We start from the raw sequence: 20,353 nt of genomic DNA on the forward strand, positions 1-20,353 counted from the left end.
TTTAAGACATAGGATTTGATCTCTAGCAGTCCCCAGCCCCTGAGAACTGGATGAATGAAGTTATAGAATTTCAGAATGTGTTGCATTAATCTTCCTGCAGTCAAAATTTTGTAATTCTGTGTTGTCAGCTGTAAGTTTTCTTGTCTTTCTGAGGGAAAGATTGGAAGAATTTTGATATGTCAAACCCCTTGTGCAGGGCACTAGTTCACAAGGTCTTTGAGGACTGGCCTTATGTTTGTACTTGTAGGGAGTCATCACCACCATGATTGCTCCTGAGAAATCCTGACCAGTTTTCTCCACATACTTTTCCAACATATTAAACATAGACCAAAACTATTACAGTAGTATGTATAATGGGTCCTGGACCAGAAATGTGATAAACTAGGCACATTCTGACTTGGATGAAGTCACTTTTGTCCTGATCATTGTATAAGCCCTCATCTTCTGACCCAAATATTGGAATTTTACTGGTCTTGTTGCTGCCCAGAACTATATTTCTGTCAGTTTGTCCCCCAGTAAACTGTCTCTGTGATCTAGGTTGTGTCTGCATCATTCTTAGGTCTCATGGCACCCAGGAGTGGTTCTATGTGTTGTCCTCAACACTTATCAGAAGAGACCTGGTTAGAAAAGTTTTGTGTTACTTGGAGAATTTGGGGGGGGGGTAGTACTGGGGATTGAATGGAGAATATTTTTTAAACAGTTTGCTTACTAGTTAATTTCTGAAAGTTCATGTTACCAGTAGATACCTTTTTCTTCAAGAATGATTATAACATTAGTGTGACCCATTTTGTCATATTGCCCTAGAAAAATACAATAGTTAATAATATAGATTCTTTCAACACTTCCTAGAGAAATCTCTTAACTAATTACAGCAATAAAGCACAGGAGTTTGGAAACAGAGGAATTAGGCAGTGGGACTGATGACCTTTGTAGTTAGGATAGTCGCAGATGAACAGAAAGGATGGGAGAAACTCCAGACAGGCCCAAAGGTGTAGTAGCCATGTTATACATGATGCATCAGGGTGTATTTATTGGTCACACCCGGAACCCCAAGGAAGTGGGTTCATTGTGGGCTGGTGAGGTTTAAACTTTGACTGCCTTAAAAAAAAAAAAAAGACTTTGCCTATGGTGCAAAGTTACTGTGCCAGGAAACTTACATGTCACCTTTTAAAATTTCCACAGTGCTCTGATTTTGAAGTCATTGTCTGAGTTCTCACCCCTTGACTTTTGACAGCCACTAATCTACTTTCTGTTTCTCAAAATTTGTCTTTTCTAAGTATTTTATGTAAATGGAATCATATAAGTGGGGTTTGATCAGTAGCTTCTTTGATTTGCCATAATATCTTCAAGTGTCATCTGTGTCATGTCCTGTCGCAGTATCTATCAGTGTTGCATTTCTTTTATTGTCAAGTACACTTCCATTGTTTGATTATACTATCTTTGTACTTGTTCTTCATTTAATTGACATTTTAGATTGTTTCCTCTTCTGGCTCTTACAAATAATACTGGTTTCTTGGGGGTGTGGCCCAGTGTTAGAAGACATGGTTGCTATGTTTGCAGCTGTGGATTTGATCTCCAGTACCAAAAAAGAATAATACTCATGTCTGAGTGTTTGCATGCACATGAGTTCTCATTTCTCTAGGGGTTTTACCAAGAAATGGAATTGCTGGGTCACGTGGTAACTGTTTAACCCTTTGACAAACTGCTGGACTATTTTCCAAAGTGACTATACCATTTTCCATTTCCCTCAGCAAGGCAATATCCAAAAATATAAATTTTTGTATGTTCTTGCTATAGCTTGCTATTGTCTTTTTTTATTTATGGGTGTGAAATGATATTTCATTGTGGATTTTGTTGTTGTTTTTCAGTGCTAGAGGTTGAACCCAGAGCCTTATGCATGTGGTTTACTACCACACCACACCTTTTGCCCCTCCTTGTGGTATTTTGAGACAGAGTTTTACTATGTAGTTCAGGCTGGCCTTGAATTCACTATGTATCCCAGGCTGGCCTCGAACTCATGGGAGTCCTCCTACTTTAGCTTCCTGAGTGCTGGGATTGCAGGCATGTGCCACCACACGTGGCTTCTCATTGTGATTTTAATTTTCATTTTTCTTCTAGCTAATGGTGTTGATCATCTTTCCTAGGAGTTTTCTACTTTTGTCTCCTATATTTAGAACCTTGATTCATTATGAAATGGCTATTGTATACGGTGGGAAGTGAGAGTCCAGCTTCATTCTTCTGAATGTGAATGTCCAGTTGTCTCATTAATATTCATTGGACTATTCTTTCCTGATTGAGTGTGTATCAACCAGTACTCACTCACTAGAGAAAGATTTAATATAAGATATATAAGGATTTACAAAGTAGGCTTACAGTGGCCACCTGCAGAGTCAGATGTGGAAGAATGCAAAAGGGTTGTCTGCATGGTGGAGATCCAAAGGATCCAGTCAAACAAAAGTTGAAAGCTTGGAGCTCATTGTAGTAGTATTCCATGGGAGTCTGTGCTGGAAGCCAGGAGACGATGTCCAAGTTGAAGGTGGAGACTAGATCTCCTCCAAAGAAACAGAAGAGAGCCTTCCTTCTTCACTGCCCTTTTTATTCCATTCAGGCTACAAGCCTATTGGTTGGTGCCACTCACACTAAGTAAATCCCTTCAGCCACACCAAAACTCTGATAATCCAATTAGTTAGGTGTTTATTACTCAAGTTGACAGAACAGTTAACTATCACAAATGGTCTTGGCACCCTTGTTGAAAATTAGTTGATTGTAAATATGAGGGCTTATTGCTGAATCCCTAGTTCTATTCTATTGATCTATACATCTTTCCTTATTTTAGTACCACAGTGTCTTGATTACTGTAGTTTTGTAGTAAGTTTTGAAATCATGACATGTTGTGAGTCCTAGAATTTTTTTTTCATGATTGTTTTGCCATTCTGGAACGTTGATTTTCAAGACTTGAGAATTACTGGTCAGTTTTTCCAAAGAAGGTAGCTGGAATTTTGATAGAGATTGCATTGAATCTGTAGATCCATTGGAATGTACTAGTGATTTAACAGTGTTAATTCTCTAGTCCATGAAATGAAGTGCCTTTCTATTTAGTCTTTTAAGAATTTCTTTCAATAATGTTTCATAGCTTTCATAGTCTGTTTTCAGCTTTTGTTGTCAGCTTTTTGCTTATAAATATTTTAATCTCTTGATATCATTGTGAGTAGAATTATGTCTTTAATTTCATTTGCCCTATTTTAAAAAATTCATCATTTATTGGTACATTTTAGGTATACAATATAATGACATTCATCATTTGGGAATTTGTACCTTTTTTTAATTTTTGGTACCGGGGATCGAACTCAGGACCTTGCGCTTGCAAGGCAGGCAGGTGCTGGAGCCACTGAGCTAAATCCCCGGCCCAGGAATTGTACCTTTGCATGATATATCTTGGTTCTTATTTTTCTCCCTGTTCTCAGTTTTTAAAAAAACATAGATGGGCAGTAATCTCATAATGTTATCAGCAAGTTCTCCTTGATGGACTTTTTTTTTTTTTGGATGAACATTTTGATCGCAGTATATTGCTATTGCAAATATTGCCATAGTGAGTGTATGATTTGGGTTCGTTCCAGTAAGGACATGTGCTGAGCCAAAGAGTATTCAGATGTTGGAATGATCTCATTTGTCATTTTATTGCTTATTTTGAAACTTCCAATAAGTTGTTTGAAGTATAGAAAAGTGTTAGCTTTTAGTCAATTTTAAAAATTAAAAATGATGATATGCTAAAAGAAGTTCATGGTAAAAAATTGCCCAAAGCAGCCCTGTCCAGCAGAACTCTCTGATGATGGAAATGTTGAGCTGCCCACACTGTACTGTCACCATAAGTCACATGTAGCTCTTCAGCATTTGAAGGTAGAGTAGTTGAAGAACTGGGTTTTCAGTTTTATTCAGTTTTAATTAATGTGGTGACTGGCTACCAAATTATGTAACAGTTGCCTAGAGGTTTCATTTATTTCCTGTGTTCTAAATTACTTTAGAGGATAGAAAGTTTATTGCACTTGAGTTTTGTTGATTCATTTCATATGAATTATTGTAGACTCCTTTAAAGCTTGTGGAAGTTTGCAGAAGTTTTGTTTGAAGTGGTATGTCTTGCATTACTTCCTGAGTAACATGAGCCAATCATAGTAGTTATTGCCAGTTTCACCAGTATAGGTCTGTATAAACAATTCATTCTTCGTAGCAGTGTAACCTGTACCCAGCTGCCTGCAGAGTGCCTGTAAACCAAGCTTTTAGATAGAAAAGCATGTGAGATCTTAGTTTGCCAGTTCTTACTACAGGTATATTTTACCCTAGGGTAAGACGTAGAGTTGAAGTTTATGTATGTGTATGTTCTCTAAAATCTGTATTTTATTTAGTTTTATTTTTAATAAACCCAGACCGATAGGCATGATAAGTGCGCCCTTACCATTGAGCTATATTCCTGGCTCTCGAAGTGTGTATTCAAACTTAATAAACTTACATTGGGTGATTATAATGATTTAGGACCTCCATATGATATAAGGGAAATATAACTCCCAACCTGCTAGATGTCTGATGCGCCGAGTTCGTGTTTCCCAAAATTGAGGAATGAATTCTAAGGAATAATAGAAGTTAAGAGTAGAAAATTTTATTGAGGGAAAGACAGCTCCTGACTGAGAGAGACAGGAGAGGCCCTGGAAAGTGAGTTGCCCATGAGCCCGCTTCTCAGAGGAGGTTTTATAGAGCAAAATCATGAAATGGGTACAAGGTGGGACAAAATTATCATCAATAAGATTACAGGTACAGTTGCCTAGGTAATATTGATCCAGTGGGAAAGCCAGGTATGTAGCAAGTGTACATGGAAAGAACAAAGGCCTTTTTTAGAAAAGATGGATCAGGAGGTCCTGGTCATCCACCCTGGTGACTGATGCCTATTTAGAATATCGATCATTATTGTTTATCCCTTGGGGAGGTAGATAGGCATTCCGTCTTTGTCTTGAGGCCTGGCCTTCAATGAGTGCACCTCCAGCCATAGATATAATGTGTTCTGCACTGACTCTTCAAGGGCCTAGCCCAGTCTGACTGCTTTTATAGTACAGTATTTCTACCTTACTTAGCTACCTCTAATAATAATAATAGCCCTTGATCATGGGTCATGAATCTGGAATCTAGGCCTAATCTGAGGTGGTTTTTTTTGGTACCGGGGATCAAACTCGGGTCCTTGCGCTTGTGGGGCAGGCGACAGAACCACTGAGCTAAATCCCTGGCCCCTAATCTGATTTTTTACTTTGATTTAGGCTGTGACTTTGGCACTTTTGTTCCTGTTTTTCTTGGCACTTTTTTTTTTTATTTGGTACCAGGGATTGAACTCAGGACCTTGTGCTTGTGAGGCAGGCAGCAGCACCACTGAGCTAAATCCCCAGCCCTCTTGGCACTTTCTCATGCTTGGAAAGGCTTCAGCTACCAGATGCTCGTGACCTTTGCTTCTATCTATAGCCCAAACATTTATTTCTTAGTTACAGATTTTGTATATCAAGCAGTCCCCTTTGTTCTGTGCTTCTGGTTGTTCAGCTTGTTCATTGAACTCAAGGGAGCTAAAACAAGTTATTTTTCTCTAAAACCTCTTCAGTGACCTCCTATTATCTGTCCACAGAAATATTAGCACTATTTCACTACCAGAAATGTAGGAGACCTACAGCAAATCAAACCTGAGTTTTAGTGTTCATTGCCTCTTTCTTGGATAAGCAGTTCTAGTTTCTTTGCTGCTGCCTGCTTTTATCCTTTTTACCCATTCTGCACACTGATTCCATATATCTTTGCAGAAAGCAATTCTCTTGTCCTAATTCACCTCACTAATTCAGGTGCTCAAGCAGTGGCATTTTAAAAACACCAACTCCAAACTGGTGTGGTGTTGCACATCTGTAATCCCAGTGCTCTGTGAGGCTGGATCGGGTGTATCGAAAGTTCAAGGCCAGTCTGGGCAACTTAGACCCTGTCTCCAAATAAAAAATAAAAAAGGGATGGGGATGTAGCTCAGTGTGAAGATCCTCAGTTCATTTCCTAGTAGTACAAGACAAAACAAAAACCTAACTCCCACCAACTCCTTTTTGTCTAAAATGTAGACTTGGGAAGCAGATCTGATTTACTAACATCTTTACTCACTTTTTGTTGCCTGTGTTCCTCCTGCTAGGAAACAGTATAGTCTTAGAAAATAGTCTGTTCTCTAGTGTGGAAGTAACGATTGTTTACTGTTATGTTGTTTTGTTTTTGTTTTTTGTTTTTTCCCCGAGCATGCCTATGCCTAAAAGAGAACTGGATCCCATTCCTGCTTACCCAGTTTAAGTCCCTCAATTATTTAAACATAATAAAATTCAAATCTTACCTCTTGGGTCCACATCTTGATAATTCTACAGAAACTATCATAGTATATTTTGAGGAACTTGACATTTGTGCTTTTGCTGCATAACAAATGACTGCACACAGAGCAGCTTAAAACCACACCCATCCATTAACTCAGTTCTGTAGGTTGGAAATGGGGCAACATGGCACAGCTAGATTCTTACTGGACTGAAATTAAGGTGTCAGTCACATCTGTGGTTCTCATCTGAACCTCAGGTCTTCTTCCACCTCAAGGGCTGCTGGCAGAACTGGTTTCCTTCTGCTTGTAGAACTAGGTCCTTGTTGTTTGGTTATTATAGACAGCTAAGTTAGATAAAAATTAATGTACAGACAAAAAGAGACTGGGATCTCAAAAAAGTCAACAACAGTAACAAAAAAGACATCAAAATGTGGCTAGAGACACATCTAAAAAAGACAGGGCCTCAAGATAAAGTCACAATGGTCTGTTACATACCTCCCTAAGAGATGAAAAAAACTTGAAAACAAAACAAAAAATACTTGAGATCATACTGTAATTAGTACCCCCCAGTCCATTAAGTGTCCAGATAGGCATCAGACACCCAGGTGGGTGACCAGAACATCCGGACCTACCCGCTTCCCAAATTTGTTTGGTTTTAATAGTCATAGATAAGCCAAGGGTAATGCTATCAGCTATATACCTTTGCTATGTGCTGTTTTTCCCTGTTAGATTAATATTAGCTATGTAGCTTTACTGTACTTATAATCTTATTGGTTGATTATAGTTTGACCCACATTGTACCACACATTGACTTTGCTCTATAAATGACCCCTGACAAAGGGCCTCAGTGGCAACCCACTCAAAAACCCCTCCTGTCTCTCAGTAAACCTTTCCTACTCTTAACCTCCATTGTCTTTTAAAATTCATTCTTCAGTTTCAAGGAACACAAACTGTTATAAGTAGAAATGCCAATTGGATATTTCTCAAGCTAGCAGTTACCACCAAGAGGGAGGGTAAGAAGGATGAAGGAAGGGAGGATGAGTTTTAGATCTGGAGGCAAACTCAAAAAGGAAAGTAAACAGAATTTTACTTTATGTGAACTTCTGTGAAATATTTCCTGAAAAAATTTCTCCAGAACTCCTTTTCTTGGCATTTTGATTAAAGATTAATGGAGCCATTTTTGTTAAATTGTGTCAGTTTCCAGCTGAGTTGGTAAAAAGAACAAGACTTGCTCCCCCTGCCAAGCCTGGAGTTCAGTTGTCGCTTTGTCTGCCCAAAAGAAATAAATGGGGGGCTGGGGATTTAGCTCAGTGGTTCTGCTGCCTGACTCGCAAGCGCAAGGTCCCGAGTTTGATCCCTGGTACCCAAAAAGAAAAAAAAAAAAAGAAAGGAAGGAAAGAAAAAAGAAAGAAAGAAATGGGCCGGGCCTACACCTGTAATCCCAGCACTTGGGAGGCAAGGCAGGAGGATTGCTGTGAGTTTGAGGCTAGCCTGGCCTATACAGCAAGTTTGAGGCCAACCCGAACTACAGAGTGAGACCCTATCGCAGAAGCAAAAACCAAAAAAATATAATAGCTGAAGTAAATCACAATGCCCATTTGGGTTGCTGTGACACTTTTGAGCAGTTGATGCATGCATTTTGCTAGGATTGTTCAATTTTTCTTCCTCTTCTGATAGGGCAAGTGTGCAAATATGCTTATAAGCATAATAAGACAATTTAATATTATAGTATAGTATTGAAAGAAATTATATACATATTATATTATTTTTTTGTGGGTTTTAAAAACTGCATTTTCATTATGACCCTGTATATGGAATAATGACTAGAATGTTTGTGTTCTATGTAGGGCACAATATAGTTTGTGAAAAATTCAAGTTGGAAGATTGTTTTTTAAATTTCTTGTTCCTGTCACTGAGATATGATTTATTTTGTATATGAAAACATGTTCTTAAATTAGTGCTTTGGGGGGCCGGGGATTTAGCTCAGTGGTTTTGCCACCTGCTGCACAAGCGCAAGGACCCAAGTTCGATCCCCGGTACCCCCCCCCCCCCCCAAATTAGTGCTTTGTGTAAACTTCACACTATTCTCAGCTTTTTTTCTTTTAATCCTTATATTGGTACATTTTAGGTGTACAATATAATGACATTCATCATTGGAGATATGCACCTTTACATACTCTCTTGGTTCTTATTTTTTCCTCCTTCCCCTGCCCTCCCTTCAACCCCTCCATCCCTCCCTATTTACAAAGACTTTGTTTCCATTTTTTCATTTTCTCATATTCCATTCGCTTCTTTCCTTTCCCCTACCCCTCCCAGTTCCCCCTCCCCTTTGCCCTTTTCTTCCTATTTCACATTATCTATTATACCTTTTAGTTCTTATTTACACTTTCAGTTTCTCACAGTAGAGAAACTATTCGGTATTTACACATGTGTGTCCTATTTATTTCACTGAAGAATTATCGCCTCAATGTGCATCCATTTAGCAATAAATGTCTCTAAGTTCTCATTTTTGATGGGTGAGTAGTACTCCATTTTATTAAAAAACCACATTTTCTTGATCCAGTCTCCAGTTGATGTGCATTTGGGCTGTTTCCAAGTTTTAGCTATTACAAACTGCTGCTGTGAACATGGGTGTACGTATATCACTGTGATATGATTCTTTTAATTTTGGGGGGAAGTAGGGAAATAACTGGGTCAAATGGGACTTCCAAGCCTAGTTCTTTGGGGTATCTCCAGACCGATTTCCACAGTGGTTGCACCAGTCTGCACTTCCACCAGCAGTGGAGCAGTGTTCCTCTTTCCCCACAGCTCCGCCAGCATTTGTTATTGGTTGATTTCATGATAGCAGCCATTCTTTCTGGGGTGAGGTGGAATCTCACTGTTGTTTGCATTTGCATCTCTTGAATGACCAGTGATGTTGAACATTTTTTCATATGGTTATTTTCTATGTCTACTTCTTTGAGAAGTGTCTGTTCATTTCAGATGCCCATTTTTGGATTGGGTCTTTAAATTTGGGAGGTCTGATTTTTTTTAAGTTCTTTGTAGAGTCTAGAAAGTAGACCTTTGTCTGAGGAACAGCTGGTGAAAATTGTTTCCCACATTGTGGGTTGTCTTTTCACACTCTTGATGGTTTCTCTTGCTGTGCAGAAGCTTTTTAGTAAAAAGAGATCCCACTTGTTGATTGTTTGTGCTAGTTCACAGGCAACTGAGGTTTTGTTCATAAACTCTTTTCCTACCCCAGTGTCTTCAAGAGTTCTACCTAATCTCTGTTCCAGCCAGTTCATCATTTCTGTTTTTATATTTAGATCTTTAATCCATTTCGATTTTAGTTTAGTGCATGGTGAGAGATATAGGTCTAGTTTTAGTCTTTGGCAAGTTGAAACCCAATTTCTCCAGCACCATTTATTAAAGAAACTATCTTTTCTCCAGTGAGGGTGTTTGGCTCCTTTGACAAAGATGAGGTGGGTGAGTGTGTCTGGTGTTGTTTCTGCACTTCTAATCTGTTCATTGGTCTTCAGGACTGTTTTTTTGCCAGTACCATGCTGTTTTTATCACAGTAGCTTTGTAGTATAGTTTCAAGGTGGGAGTTGTGATACCCCCTGCCATGTCTCTGTTACCTAGAATTGCTTTTACTATTCTGGGTCTCTTCTTGTTCCAAATGAATTTTTGGATTGTTTTCTCAAGGTCTATGAAGTATGGTGCTGGGATTTCAATTGGTATTGCATTGAATCTATATAGCAATTTTGGAAATATAGCCATTTTCACTATGTTGATCCTTCCTACCCAGGAGCAAGGGATGTCTTTCCATTTTCTGATATCCCCTTCAACATCTTTTTTCAAAGTGCTGTAGTTTTCAGAGAAGAGGTCTTTGATTTCTTTTGTTAGGTTGATTCCTAGGTATTTCAGTTTTTTGGATGCTATTATGAAAGGAATTGTTTTCCCTATTTCTGTCTCAGTGAGTCTATTGTTCGTGTAGAGAAAAGCTGTTGATTTTTGTGTCGACCTTGTATCCAGCTACTCTACTGAATTTGGTTATTAAGTCTAGAAGACTTTTGGTGGAGTTCATGGGGTCTTGTATGTAGAGTATCATGTCATCTGCAAATAATGACAATTTGACTTCTTCATTTCCTATCTTTATTCAATTTCTTTCTCTTGTCTAATTGCCTCAGCCAATGTTTCCAAAACTATATTGAACAGGAGTGATGATAATGGACATCCTTGTCTTGTTCCTGATTTTAGTGTGAAGGATTTCAGTTTTTGACCATTTAGTATGATATTGGCTGTTGGTTTTTCATAGATGGCTTTTATCAGATTGAGATAGAGACCATCTATTCCAATTTTTTGTGGGGTTTTTATAATAAATGCATGTTGGATTTTGTCATATGCTTTTTCTGCAACTATTGAGATGATCATATCGTTTTTGTCCCTGGCTCTATTGATAAAGAATAGTGTATTACATTGATTGATTTTCGTATATTGAACCATCCCTGCATCCCTGGGATGAATCCCACTTGGTCAGGGTGTATGATCTTCTTAATGATCTTCTGCATTCTGTTTGCCCGTATGTTAGTAAGGATTTTTGCATCAATGTTCATTAGTGAGATTGGCCTATAGTTCTCTTTTTTGGTTGGGTCTTTCTCTGCTTTGGGGATCAAGGTGATACTTGCTTCCAGGAATGATTTCGGGACTATTGCTTCCCTTTCAATTTCGTTGAAGAGTTTAAACAGTAGTGGCAGTAGTTTCTCTGTAAGTGTCTTGTAGAATTCAGCGGTGAAGACATCAGGACCCAGGCTTTTCTTGACTGGTAAGTTTTTAATTACGTTTTCAATTTCATTGATTGATATTGGGTTGTTTAGAATTTTTAGGTCTTCTTTGTTCAACTTTGGTAATTCATACATGTCTAGGAACCTGTCCATTTCTTCTGTGTGTTCCATCTTATTGGCGTATAGGTTCTGGAAGTGTAGGTATTGATGATTCTCTGAATTTCTGCTGGATCTGTTGTAATTTCACCCTTTTCATCCCTAATTGCATAGATGTGGGCCTTTTCTTTCCTTTTTCTGATAAGGTTGGCTAAGGGTTTGTCAATTTTGTTGATTTTTTCGAAGAACCAACTCTTGGTTTCATTAATTTTTTGTATTGTTTTCTTAGTCTCCATTTGCATTGATTTCTGCCCTGATCTTTATAATTTCCTCCCTTGTATGAGCTTTGGGTTTGTTCTGCTCTTCTCTTTCTAGAAGCTTGAGGTTCAGCATCAGGTTGTTTAATTGGGCTCGCTCTGTTTTCCTAATGTGAGTATTTACTGCTATGAATTTCCCTCGTGAGACTGCTTTCATTGTGCCCCTTAGATTCCGATATGTTGCATTGTCATTGTCATTTAATTGAAGGAACTGTCTGATTTCTTCTTTAATTTCCTCTGTGACCCATTGGTTATTCAAAAGTGTATTGTTCAATTTCCATGTGTTTATGAAGTTTTTGCAGTTTCTTTTGCTGTTGATCTCCAATTTCATCGCACTGTGGTCTGATAATATACAGGGGAAAACTTCAGTTCCATTGCACTTACTTAAATATGTTCTGTGAGCGAGTATGTGGTCTATTTTGGAGAATGACCTATGTGCAGCTGAAAAGAATGTGTATGCTGATTTTGTGGGGTGAAACACTCTGTAAACATCTGTTAAGTTCATATGTTCAAGAGTTTGATTGAGTTCTAGTATTTCATTGCTTGTTTTTTGTCTAGTTGCTCTCTCTATTTGTGACAGTGGGGTATTGAGGTCCCCTGCTACTGTTGTATTAGTGCTTATATGGTTTTTCATGTTCATTAGTATTTTATGTAGTTGGGCACACTAGTGTTTGGTGCATAGATATTTATGATTGTCATCTCTTCCTCTTGGATTGTTCCCTTTACAAGGATATAGTGTCCTTCTTTGTCTCTCTTAATCAGCGTGGGTTTGAAATCCACTTGGTCTGCAAAGAGGATAGCTACTCGTGCTTTTTTTCGGGTTCCTGTCACATGGAGTATTGTTTTCCACCCTTTAACTTTCAGTCTATGAGTTTCGTTTTGAATTAAGTGTGTTTCTTGTATGCGGCATATTGTTGGATCTTGCTTCTTGACCCATTCTGCCAGTCTATTTCTTTTGATTGGTGAATTGAGACCATTAACACTGATGGCTATAACTGATATGTATTGAGTTATCATTGTCATGACTTTTTCTTTTTGTTTGATCCACCCCCTTTGCTTTTAATATCTTGTGTCTGGTGGATTCATTCTGCTGGGCTTCCTGGGTTTGTAATCCTCGTTGTCTTTTCCTAGGATTTTGTCTAAAATTTTTTGGAGTGCTGGTTTGGTATTCATGAAGTTCCTAAGGTTCTCTTTGTTATGAAAGTATCTTATTTCTCCATCAATTTTGAAAGATAGTTTTGCAGGGTATATCATTCTGGGTTGGAGGTTGTTTTCCTTTAGGGCTCGAAACACACCACTCCAAGCTCTTCTTTTTTTTTTTGGTACCAGGGATCAAACATGGGGCCTTGTGCTTGCGAGGCAGGTCCAAGCTCTTCTTGCCTTGAGGGTTTGCACTGAGAAGTAGGCTGTGATTCTGATGGGCTTTCCTTTGTATGTGATTTGTTTCTTTTCTCTAACTATTTGTAGAATTTTGTACTTCTGTTGGGTTTCTGGAATCCTAACAATTATATGCCTATGTGTAGATTTTTTTTGATCAAGGCTAGTTGGAGTCCTATATGTGCCTCCCTTATCTGTATGTTAAGTTCTTTTCCCCTGCTTGGGAAGTTTTCTGCCATCACTTCTGTGAACAGATTTTTAATGTCATCTGCACTCTCTCCTGTTTCTTCATTGATTCCAATCAGTCTTACGTTATTTTTCTTTGCATCATCTAGCAGCTGCTGGATTGATTTCTCATGTTCCCTTAAAATTTTAAAAGGATTTTTTCTTTTCCTGGTCACTAATTGCAATCTTATCTTCTATATCTGAAATTCTGTCTTCACATTGGCTCATTCTGCTGCATAGACTTTCAGTGGAGTTTTTAATCTCCTGGAAATCTGTTTGCATCTCTTTTATGGATTCCATGTGTTTCCTATGTTGGGATTCCATCATGTTCCTCAGCTCCTCTATTTTTTTTTTATCTATATCCTCTCTAGATTTATTAATCATGTCTTGCACTATGGGCACAATCTTTGCTGTTATGTGAGAAATTATTTCTGATTTCATTTTTTCCACATCCTCTTCCATTGCTAGTTCATGGAGTCCAGGTGGTTGCGTATCAGAGTGTTCCATTTTGTTTCCTTTTGGGGTTGCTGTAGGTGATCTGGAAGTTTGGTTCTGAGGCTTGTTTACCTGTCTTCTCATTTTTGTCGCTGCGGGGGGAGGGGGGGTATGTTTGTGGCACGCCAACCTGGAAGTCTCCTCTGGGCTGGGAGCCATGGCACGTCAACCTCTAGTCCTCCTCTGTCTATTCTCAGCTTTAAAAAAAAAATTACACTATATTCTTTTCACTGTGAATGTAGTGGTCACTTACAAAAGAAACCACACATACAGATTGCTTAATCCAAATAGGGATATTTCTGATTTTTCTTGGAAGCAGATACTCTACAAGGGTCATTCAAAGATGATATAAAGTGGTATATATATTTTTCTTTCATGTTTTTAAATAGCTCTTTGAGATATACTCCATGCAGTTTACCCGTTAAAGTATGCAACTCAGTGTTCTTTGTAGTATGTTCATAGAATTATAGTATATATGCTGCTGAAGTGAGCATGGTATGTTCACAGAATTATATAATCACTACCATGTTGTTAGGACATTTTTATCACTCCTTAAAAGAAAGTCCCTACCTATTAGTAGTCAGTCCTCATATGCCTCTTTCTGTCATCTGTACTGCAATACCCCCAGTAATCACTAATTTACTCTGTCTCTAAAAGTTTGTTTATTCTGGACATTTGATATAAAATGGAATTATACAACCTGTGCTCTTTTGTGACTGGCATCTTTCATTCAGCATAGTGGTTTTAAGGGTCATCCATATTGTAGCATGTATCAGTGCTTCATTTCTTTTTATTGCTGAGTAATTTTCCATTATAAGATTACACCACATTTATCTGTTTATCAGTTCATGGACATTGGGGTTGTGTCTACTTTTTTGTTCATTATGAATAATAATGCTGCTGAGAATACTAATGGACAAGATTTTGTGTGGATGTATATTTCCATTTCTCTTTGGTATATATATCCCCAGGAGTGGAGTTGTTGGGCCATATGTTAATCACCCTGTTTATCCTTTGGAGGAATGTGTAGACTGTGCCAAAATAGCTGTGCTAAATTATGTTCTCATTAGCATTGTATGAGGGTTCCCAGTTTTTTTCATCCTTACTAACATTTGTTATTTTCTGAGTTCTTGATTGTTGCTATCCTGTTAAATATGAGGTGAAATCTCATTGTAATTTTGGTTTCCTTTTCCACATGACTAATCATGTTGAACATCTTTTCATATATTTTGGTTATTTGTATATGTGCTTTAGAGAAATGTTTGTTCCAATCCTTTATGCATGCACACAGGTGCACACACACACACGCGTTGTTTTTTTCTTGCAGCAGCACTGATGATCGAATAGCCTCACACATTATAGTCAAGTGCTGTACTACTGAGCACCACTCCCCTGCCCCTACTCATTTTTCAATTGATTTGTCTTTTTATTGTTTAGTTCTAAGACTTTTTTATGCAGTGCATTCTAGGCACAACTCCCTTTCCAGTTACATGATTTGCAAATACTTCCTACCATTTATTGGGGTTCTTTTTCTTGGTGGTATCCTTTGAAGTATAAAAGTTTTAAAATGTGCTGAGTCCAGTTTATTGAGTTCTCTTTCATTGCTTATGCTTTTGATGTTGTATCTAAGAAACACTGCCTCTCAAATGAGAAAAAAATGGACAGTGAAAATTAGAATCTCTTCTCCCTTATCACAGACACAATCTTGTCCGCTGAAGTAAAACCATACAGGTATTTCTCATTCAATGATATAGTTGGTTAATGACTGTTCTTTCTTACAACTGCAGTGCAGTGTTTGGACTTACGGCCTGCCCCTTGGACTTATGACCCATCGTTATCTATCTTTATCTATCTATCTATCTATCTATCTATCTATCTATCTATCTGTCTATCTATAGTTCGGTACATCTTGTTTATTGAGCCTCAGTGTCTTTTTTGTGGACAGTGCTGTAATTTTTGCTGACTATACTGTACAGTATAGTACTGTAGTTTTATGTTCTGTTATGTATTACAGTATTGCATGTCAGAGTTGTGGAAATAAAAGCAAAGTCATCAAGCTAGAGTTCCTTTGACCATTTCTTTGTTCTGAATATTGTAATGTTCATACTCTATACAATCCCTCCTTTAGTGACCAATTCAGTCAACAAACAACTTGGTTATTAAATGAGGAGCACCTGTACAGTATATAGAAAATACTTCTAGTGCAGCAGTTCACAGTGGGAATGATTTTGCTTCTAGGAGACATTAGTCAATATCTGGACATATTTTTGATGTTCACAACTGGAAGTGGTGGTGTACACACTGCTGATGTACAGTGGCTAAAGGTGAGGGATGCCTGTGATGTACTGGATAGTCCTCATAGCAATAAATTACTTGGGGACTGGGGATTTAGCTCAGTGGTTTCACTGCCTGCTGCGTAAGCGCAAGGACCTGAGTTTGATCCCTGGTACCCAAAATACATACATACATAAATAAATAAATAAATAAATAAATAAATAAATAACTTGGTCCAGATGTATTGAGCATAGTAGTGTACTGCACTAGTAGAAAAGGGTCCTCCTTTTTTTCATTAAGTCATTTCTACTGTGTTTTAGAGTCAGAGAAACTACTCTAAGTTATGTAGAAACAGCCAGCTTTCAGAAGTATTTCTAATTGAGCCAACCCATCAGATGGATGAGATTCTGCCTACTCCCCTGAAGAATGGGTAGTGCCTGGCTCTCAGGGGTCATTTCTCACTCTTAGGTGCCATGATGACATTTTTGCAGGCCCTCCCCTACCTCCCCCTTTTCAGGATTCTCTTACGCCTATGACCATTCCACTCTCAGCCATGGCTTGTCTGTTAAAAACAAAAGGAGCATTTATAAGGCTGCCAGAAACCTTACTGCACTTCAGTAAGGCCTGTTGGAATTTTGAGATGTGCTGTAGAAGTGATAGGCATGCTCTTGAGTGTGACTGTTTCCTTTCAGTGCCCCATTGTGACTGCTGGGTAACTCAGAATATTACCATCACCACATGCCTAATGTCTGCTCCTTGGGGAGCTGTAACTTTGATTCTTCATAAATTTTAGGAAGTAATAATCAATATGTCACTTTTGATTTATAAGCACTTAAGTTTTCCTGTCAAAGGTAGGCATTCTTGCTAGCATTGCCTGTCATGTGCAATCCCCACCCCTTCCTTATGACTTTTGGTGTTTCTGCTGTTCCTATCACTCCCTCCTTTTCCCACTTGTGACAGTTTGTGGTTTTGTTGGGACGCTACATATATTAGATATAGTTAACTTGTGCTAAAGGTTATTGGGGCTCTCAGATTTGCAAGGACATAGAGGTCCAGCTTAGGTACAGTGGTCTCAGCAGCTCCTGTGTCCCTGATTCTTTGCAACAGCTGAGGATGAGGCTGCAGCCCTATGACAGCTGACCTCCTCAGAGTTCTGGGGCTGAAGAGTGAGCTTTGGTTATATGCCCCGGCTGTGCTACTGTGAGGAGAGAGGGGGTCTGGAATCAGATTTTCATTGTGCAGGGAGTGGCAGTGGCCCCAAAGGAAAGCCAGATACTTTCAGAAAAAGAAAATATACTGTGGGCAGGCAAAAAAATGCCACTGTGCCACCACACTGATGCAACTGACGTTCTTCTTGCTCCCCACTAGGGTTCCCCCACTTGTGCCTGCTGACACTGCTTCAGACACCCTCATTTCCCCAGCACCCCTTCTCCTCCCACAGGTATCTGTTCCCATTCACTTTTCACCCACAGTGTGAGGCTAGTTCAGGGACAGCAGAAGTGCTCCTGTTAGGATGGCAGCTTAAGCAACACATGTGCTTCTGGCATCTGAGTTGAGATATTAGGTTCATATTTTCCCCACTGGGATATGGTTAGAAATAGCATCTTACTTTTTCACAGCTGGAGACTACATCTGGGACCTTGTGCATACCAGGCAAGAGTGCCAACTCTGAGCTACACTCTCAGCCCCCAGGGCAATTAACTTACATAATAACTGCAGGCTTGATTTTATAGGATCCCATTGTGAATGTTTCACTTCTGAGCAAATGTAATTATGTGTGCATTATTCTTGATATTTCAAGGTTTACCTCTTTAAGCCCTCAAACCTTTTTTTTGTACCGGAGGTCAAACTTGGGGGACCCTGCGCTTGTGAGACAGGCCGTGGAACCATTGCGCTAAATCCCCGGTTGTTCAAACTTTTTTTCTTGTCTTTTCTCTTCTTTGTAAAAGATTATACTAAACATCATTTAGCCTTTTTTTGGGACAAGTAGAAATGACCTTTGTATAGTGTATGGACTGTATTTGTACTTAACTGATTGTGGGTTTTTAATTTCCAGTTTTGGATAGTGTTTTTCATAAGTAAGATAAAATAACTCAATTCTTAAAATAACTATACTTTAGGTAGATTATATATGAATCAGCTTTTATGAATCATTCTGGAAACCTAATCTTATTCCTGCTATTTCTGTGGGAAGGAAATTCTGATTTTCATATAAGAGAAAAAAATCCCCTTTAAGGGTTGAGGGCTGGGCTGGGGATTTAGCTCAGTGGTTCCATTACCTGTCTCACAAGTGCAAGGACCCGAGTTCAATCCCTGGTACCACCAAAAAAAGGTTGAGGGCTCCTTGCACCTGTGTTTTTAAAATCTCAGTGGGATGTTTTCTAACTAATAAAGATGTATGTCATAGGATACTTGTTCATTTCATTGAAATTTTGTAGCATTTTCAAGCTTTAAGAAATATTGAAACTTTGAATGAAAATATACCTATAAAATATTCCTCAGTTCATGAGGGTAGTCCTTCATCTGTATATTGAAACATACTTAAATTCATCTAAGATGAATGAAGTGACAATAATCAGCATTTCTTACCATTTGACAAGTTTTCATTTTTCCCAAGTTTAGAAACTTTCAAATGTTTCCATAATGCAAGATGTACTTATGTGTAAATAGAAATTTTCTTTCCACTGTTTCAGGCCTGAGCCTCAACAGAAAGCTCCTTTAGTTCCTCCTCCTCCACCTCCTCCTCCACCACCACCACCACTACCAGACCCTACTCCCCCAGAGCCAGAGGAGGAGATCCTGGGATCAGACGATGAGGAACAGGAGGACCCTGCGGATTACTGTAAAGGTGATAACGGCGGGCATGGCGGCATGAGTGTGTTTTCCTCACTGGGCTACACAGTAGTTGGGTTGTGGACTGGGTGAGGGGACTTAGTCATGCACATTACTTGGTCTTTATTAAATTAGTCTCCTTGTTCATTGACTATAGAATGGTATTAGGAAATATAGGATATGAGAGAAAATTGTAAGAGAAAATATGTACTTACTTGCTTTTAAAAGCATTTAATCTGGTACAATTAAAAATAAAAGACAGTAAACCATCTAAGAAGAGCATAGGGAGTAGAATGTACCAGGCTCCTGCAGGCAGCTAATTATAACTCTTGTTTTCTGGCTGTTAGCCTACAGGGAACCATCTCCTTCTCTGTGTAGCATTGAATTACATAGTATTCATTGTCTGTGGAATGAAAGCATGCACATTTGTTTACAGAGAGAGAGACTTTTGCCTGGCATTGTACTTAACGAAAGAGACATTCTATGGGTTTTGCTATTGTGTGGCTTGGTGGATTTTGTTTTCAGTATGATTTCCCAGAATGCATAGAAACTATCTTAAGTGGAGTGTTCTTATATTGATGCTTTGTTAAGACCAAAACTACAGAAAGTTCTAAAGGGCAGGCATATCTGGCGGTGAATATTGAGAGGAATATGATGTAGACACAGTACTTTGTATAGACTGGACTCTGAGGATCTAGGAGAAAAGGAAGTTGCTGTGTCCATTCAGCTCCCTTTTTCTTGGCTTGCTCCTTTGGATTTTAATTCCCTGGAATTCTGAGCTTCTGTGCAGTTGAAGAGATAGTTTATTTGCTATGGAGTTTTAAAAATTGTAAGTCAGATTCTGTATAGCATAAGAGTAGATGATGTACATGTGAAGAGACCATAAAACATTAAGAAATCTTTGGACCTGTAGTTTCTTTGTAATTTATCTAGTGGATGCAGGTCATTTATATTTTAGTTTAAGACCGTGTACTTGAGTTATCTGTTTTGTTTTGTTTTTTCATACCGGGGATTGAACTTGGGTCCTTGCGCTTGCAAGGCGGGCAGTGAAACCACTGAGCTAAATCCCCGGCCCACTTGAGTTATCTGTTAAGGAGAAGAGAAAGTTAGAAAAGCATGAGAGCTAAACTTCTACTCTAATTCTCTTGTGGATACAGATGTCTACCTAGAGAATGTGTTTTCTCCTTAAAAAACAAAGTGTGAATCTTAACCTTTATTTTATAAATAGTGGTTATGACCACAGGGGTTTATGCTGTCCAATAAAAGATATCAAGACAGTTTGGAAAGGTGAAAAGTGAGCATTCCCCATCTTCTCCTTCAATCTGCATTTCTTGGCTCGAAGTTAAGTTGTTACATGACAAGATGTGGCCTACTATTTTTGAGTTTTGCTGCTGAGGTGAAAGCATTAGTTTGATCTGTAGGAACCATTACTCAGGAGCTATTCTCTCTTCAGTATAATCTCTACTGCTCTCCATTGGGCTCCCATTTCCTTACCTCCTCTTGAGGCCAGCACATGCCATCCCCAAATATAAGGCTAAGAATAAAGAATTCCCCAGGCAGAGGTGGTTCTAGGTACTTTTCCTTGGACTCCCAACATCTTTTTTTTTTTTTTT

General features: G+C 38.6%; 1 protein-coding gene across 23 annotated transcripts in view; it reads left to right on the forward strand.

The window, feature by feature from the left end:
* Srpk2 (SRSF protein kinase 2) overlaps window positions 1–20,353 on the forward strand; it is a 235,226-nt gene that overhangs the window by 148,637 nt on the left and 66,236 nt on the right. For all 23 annotated transcript variants that reach the window (XM_021253945.2, XM_004839697.4, XM_087206521.1 and 20 more), the window contains one exon: window positions 18,602–18,756. In XM_021253945.2, coding sequence (XP_021109604.1) covers window positions 18,602–18,756 — 155 coding nt within the window. The remainder of the gene's footprint in view (window positions 1–18,601; window positions 18,757–20,353) is intronic.

Source organism: Heterocephalus glaber, unplaced genomic scaffold (assembly GCF_053883595.1).
Source record: "Heterocephalus glaber isolate CG9 unplaced genomic scaffold, H.glaber_assembly_v1.0 deba00000676, whole genome shotgun sequence".
NCBI lineage: Eukaryota > Metazoa > Chordata > Mammalia > Rodentia > Bathyergidae > Heterocephalus > Heterocephalus glaber.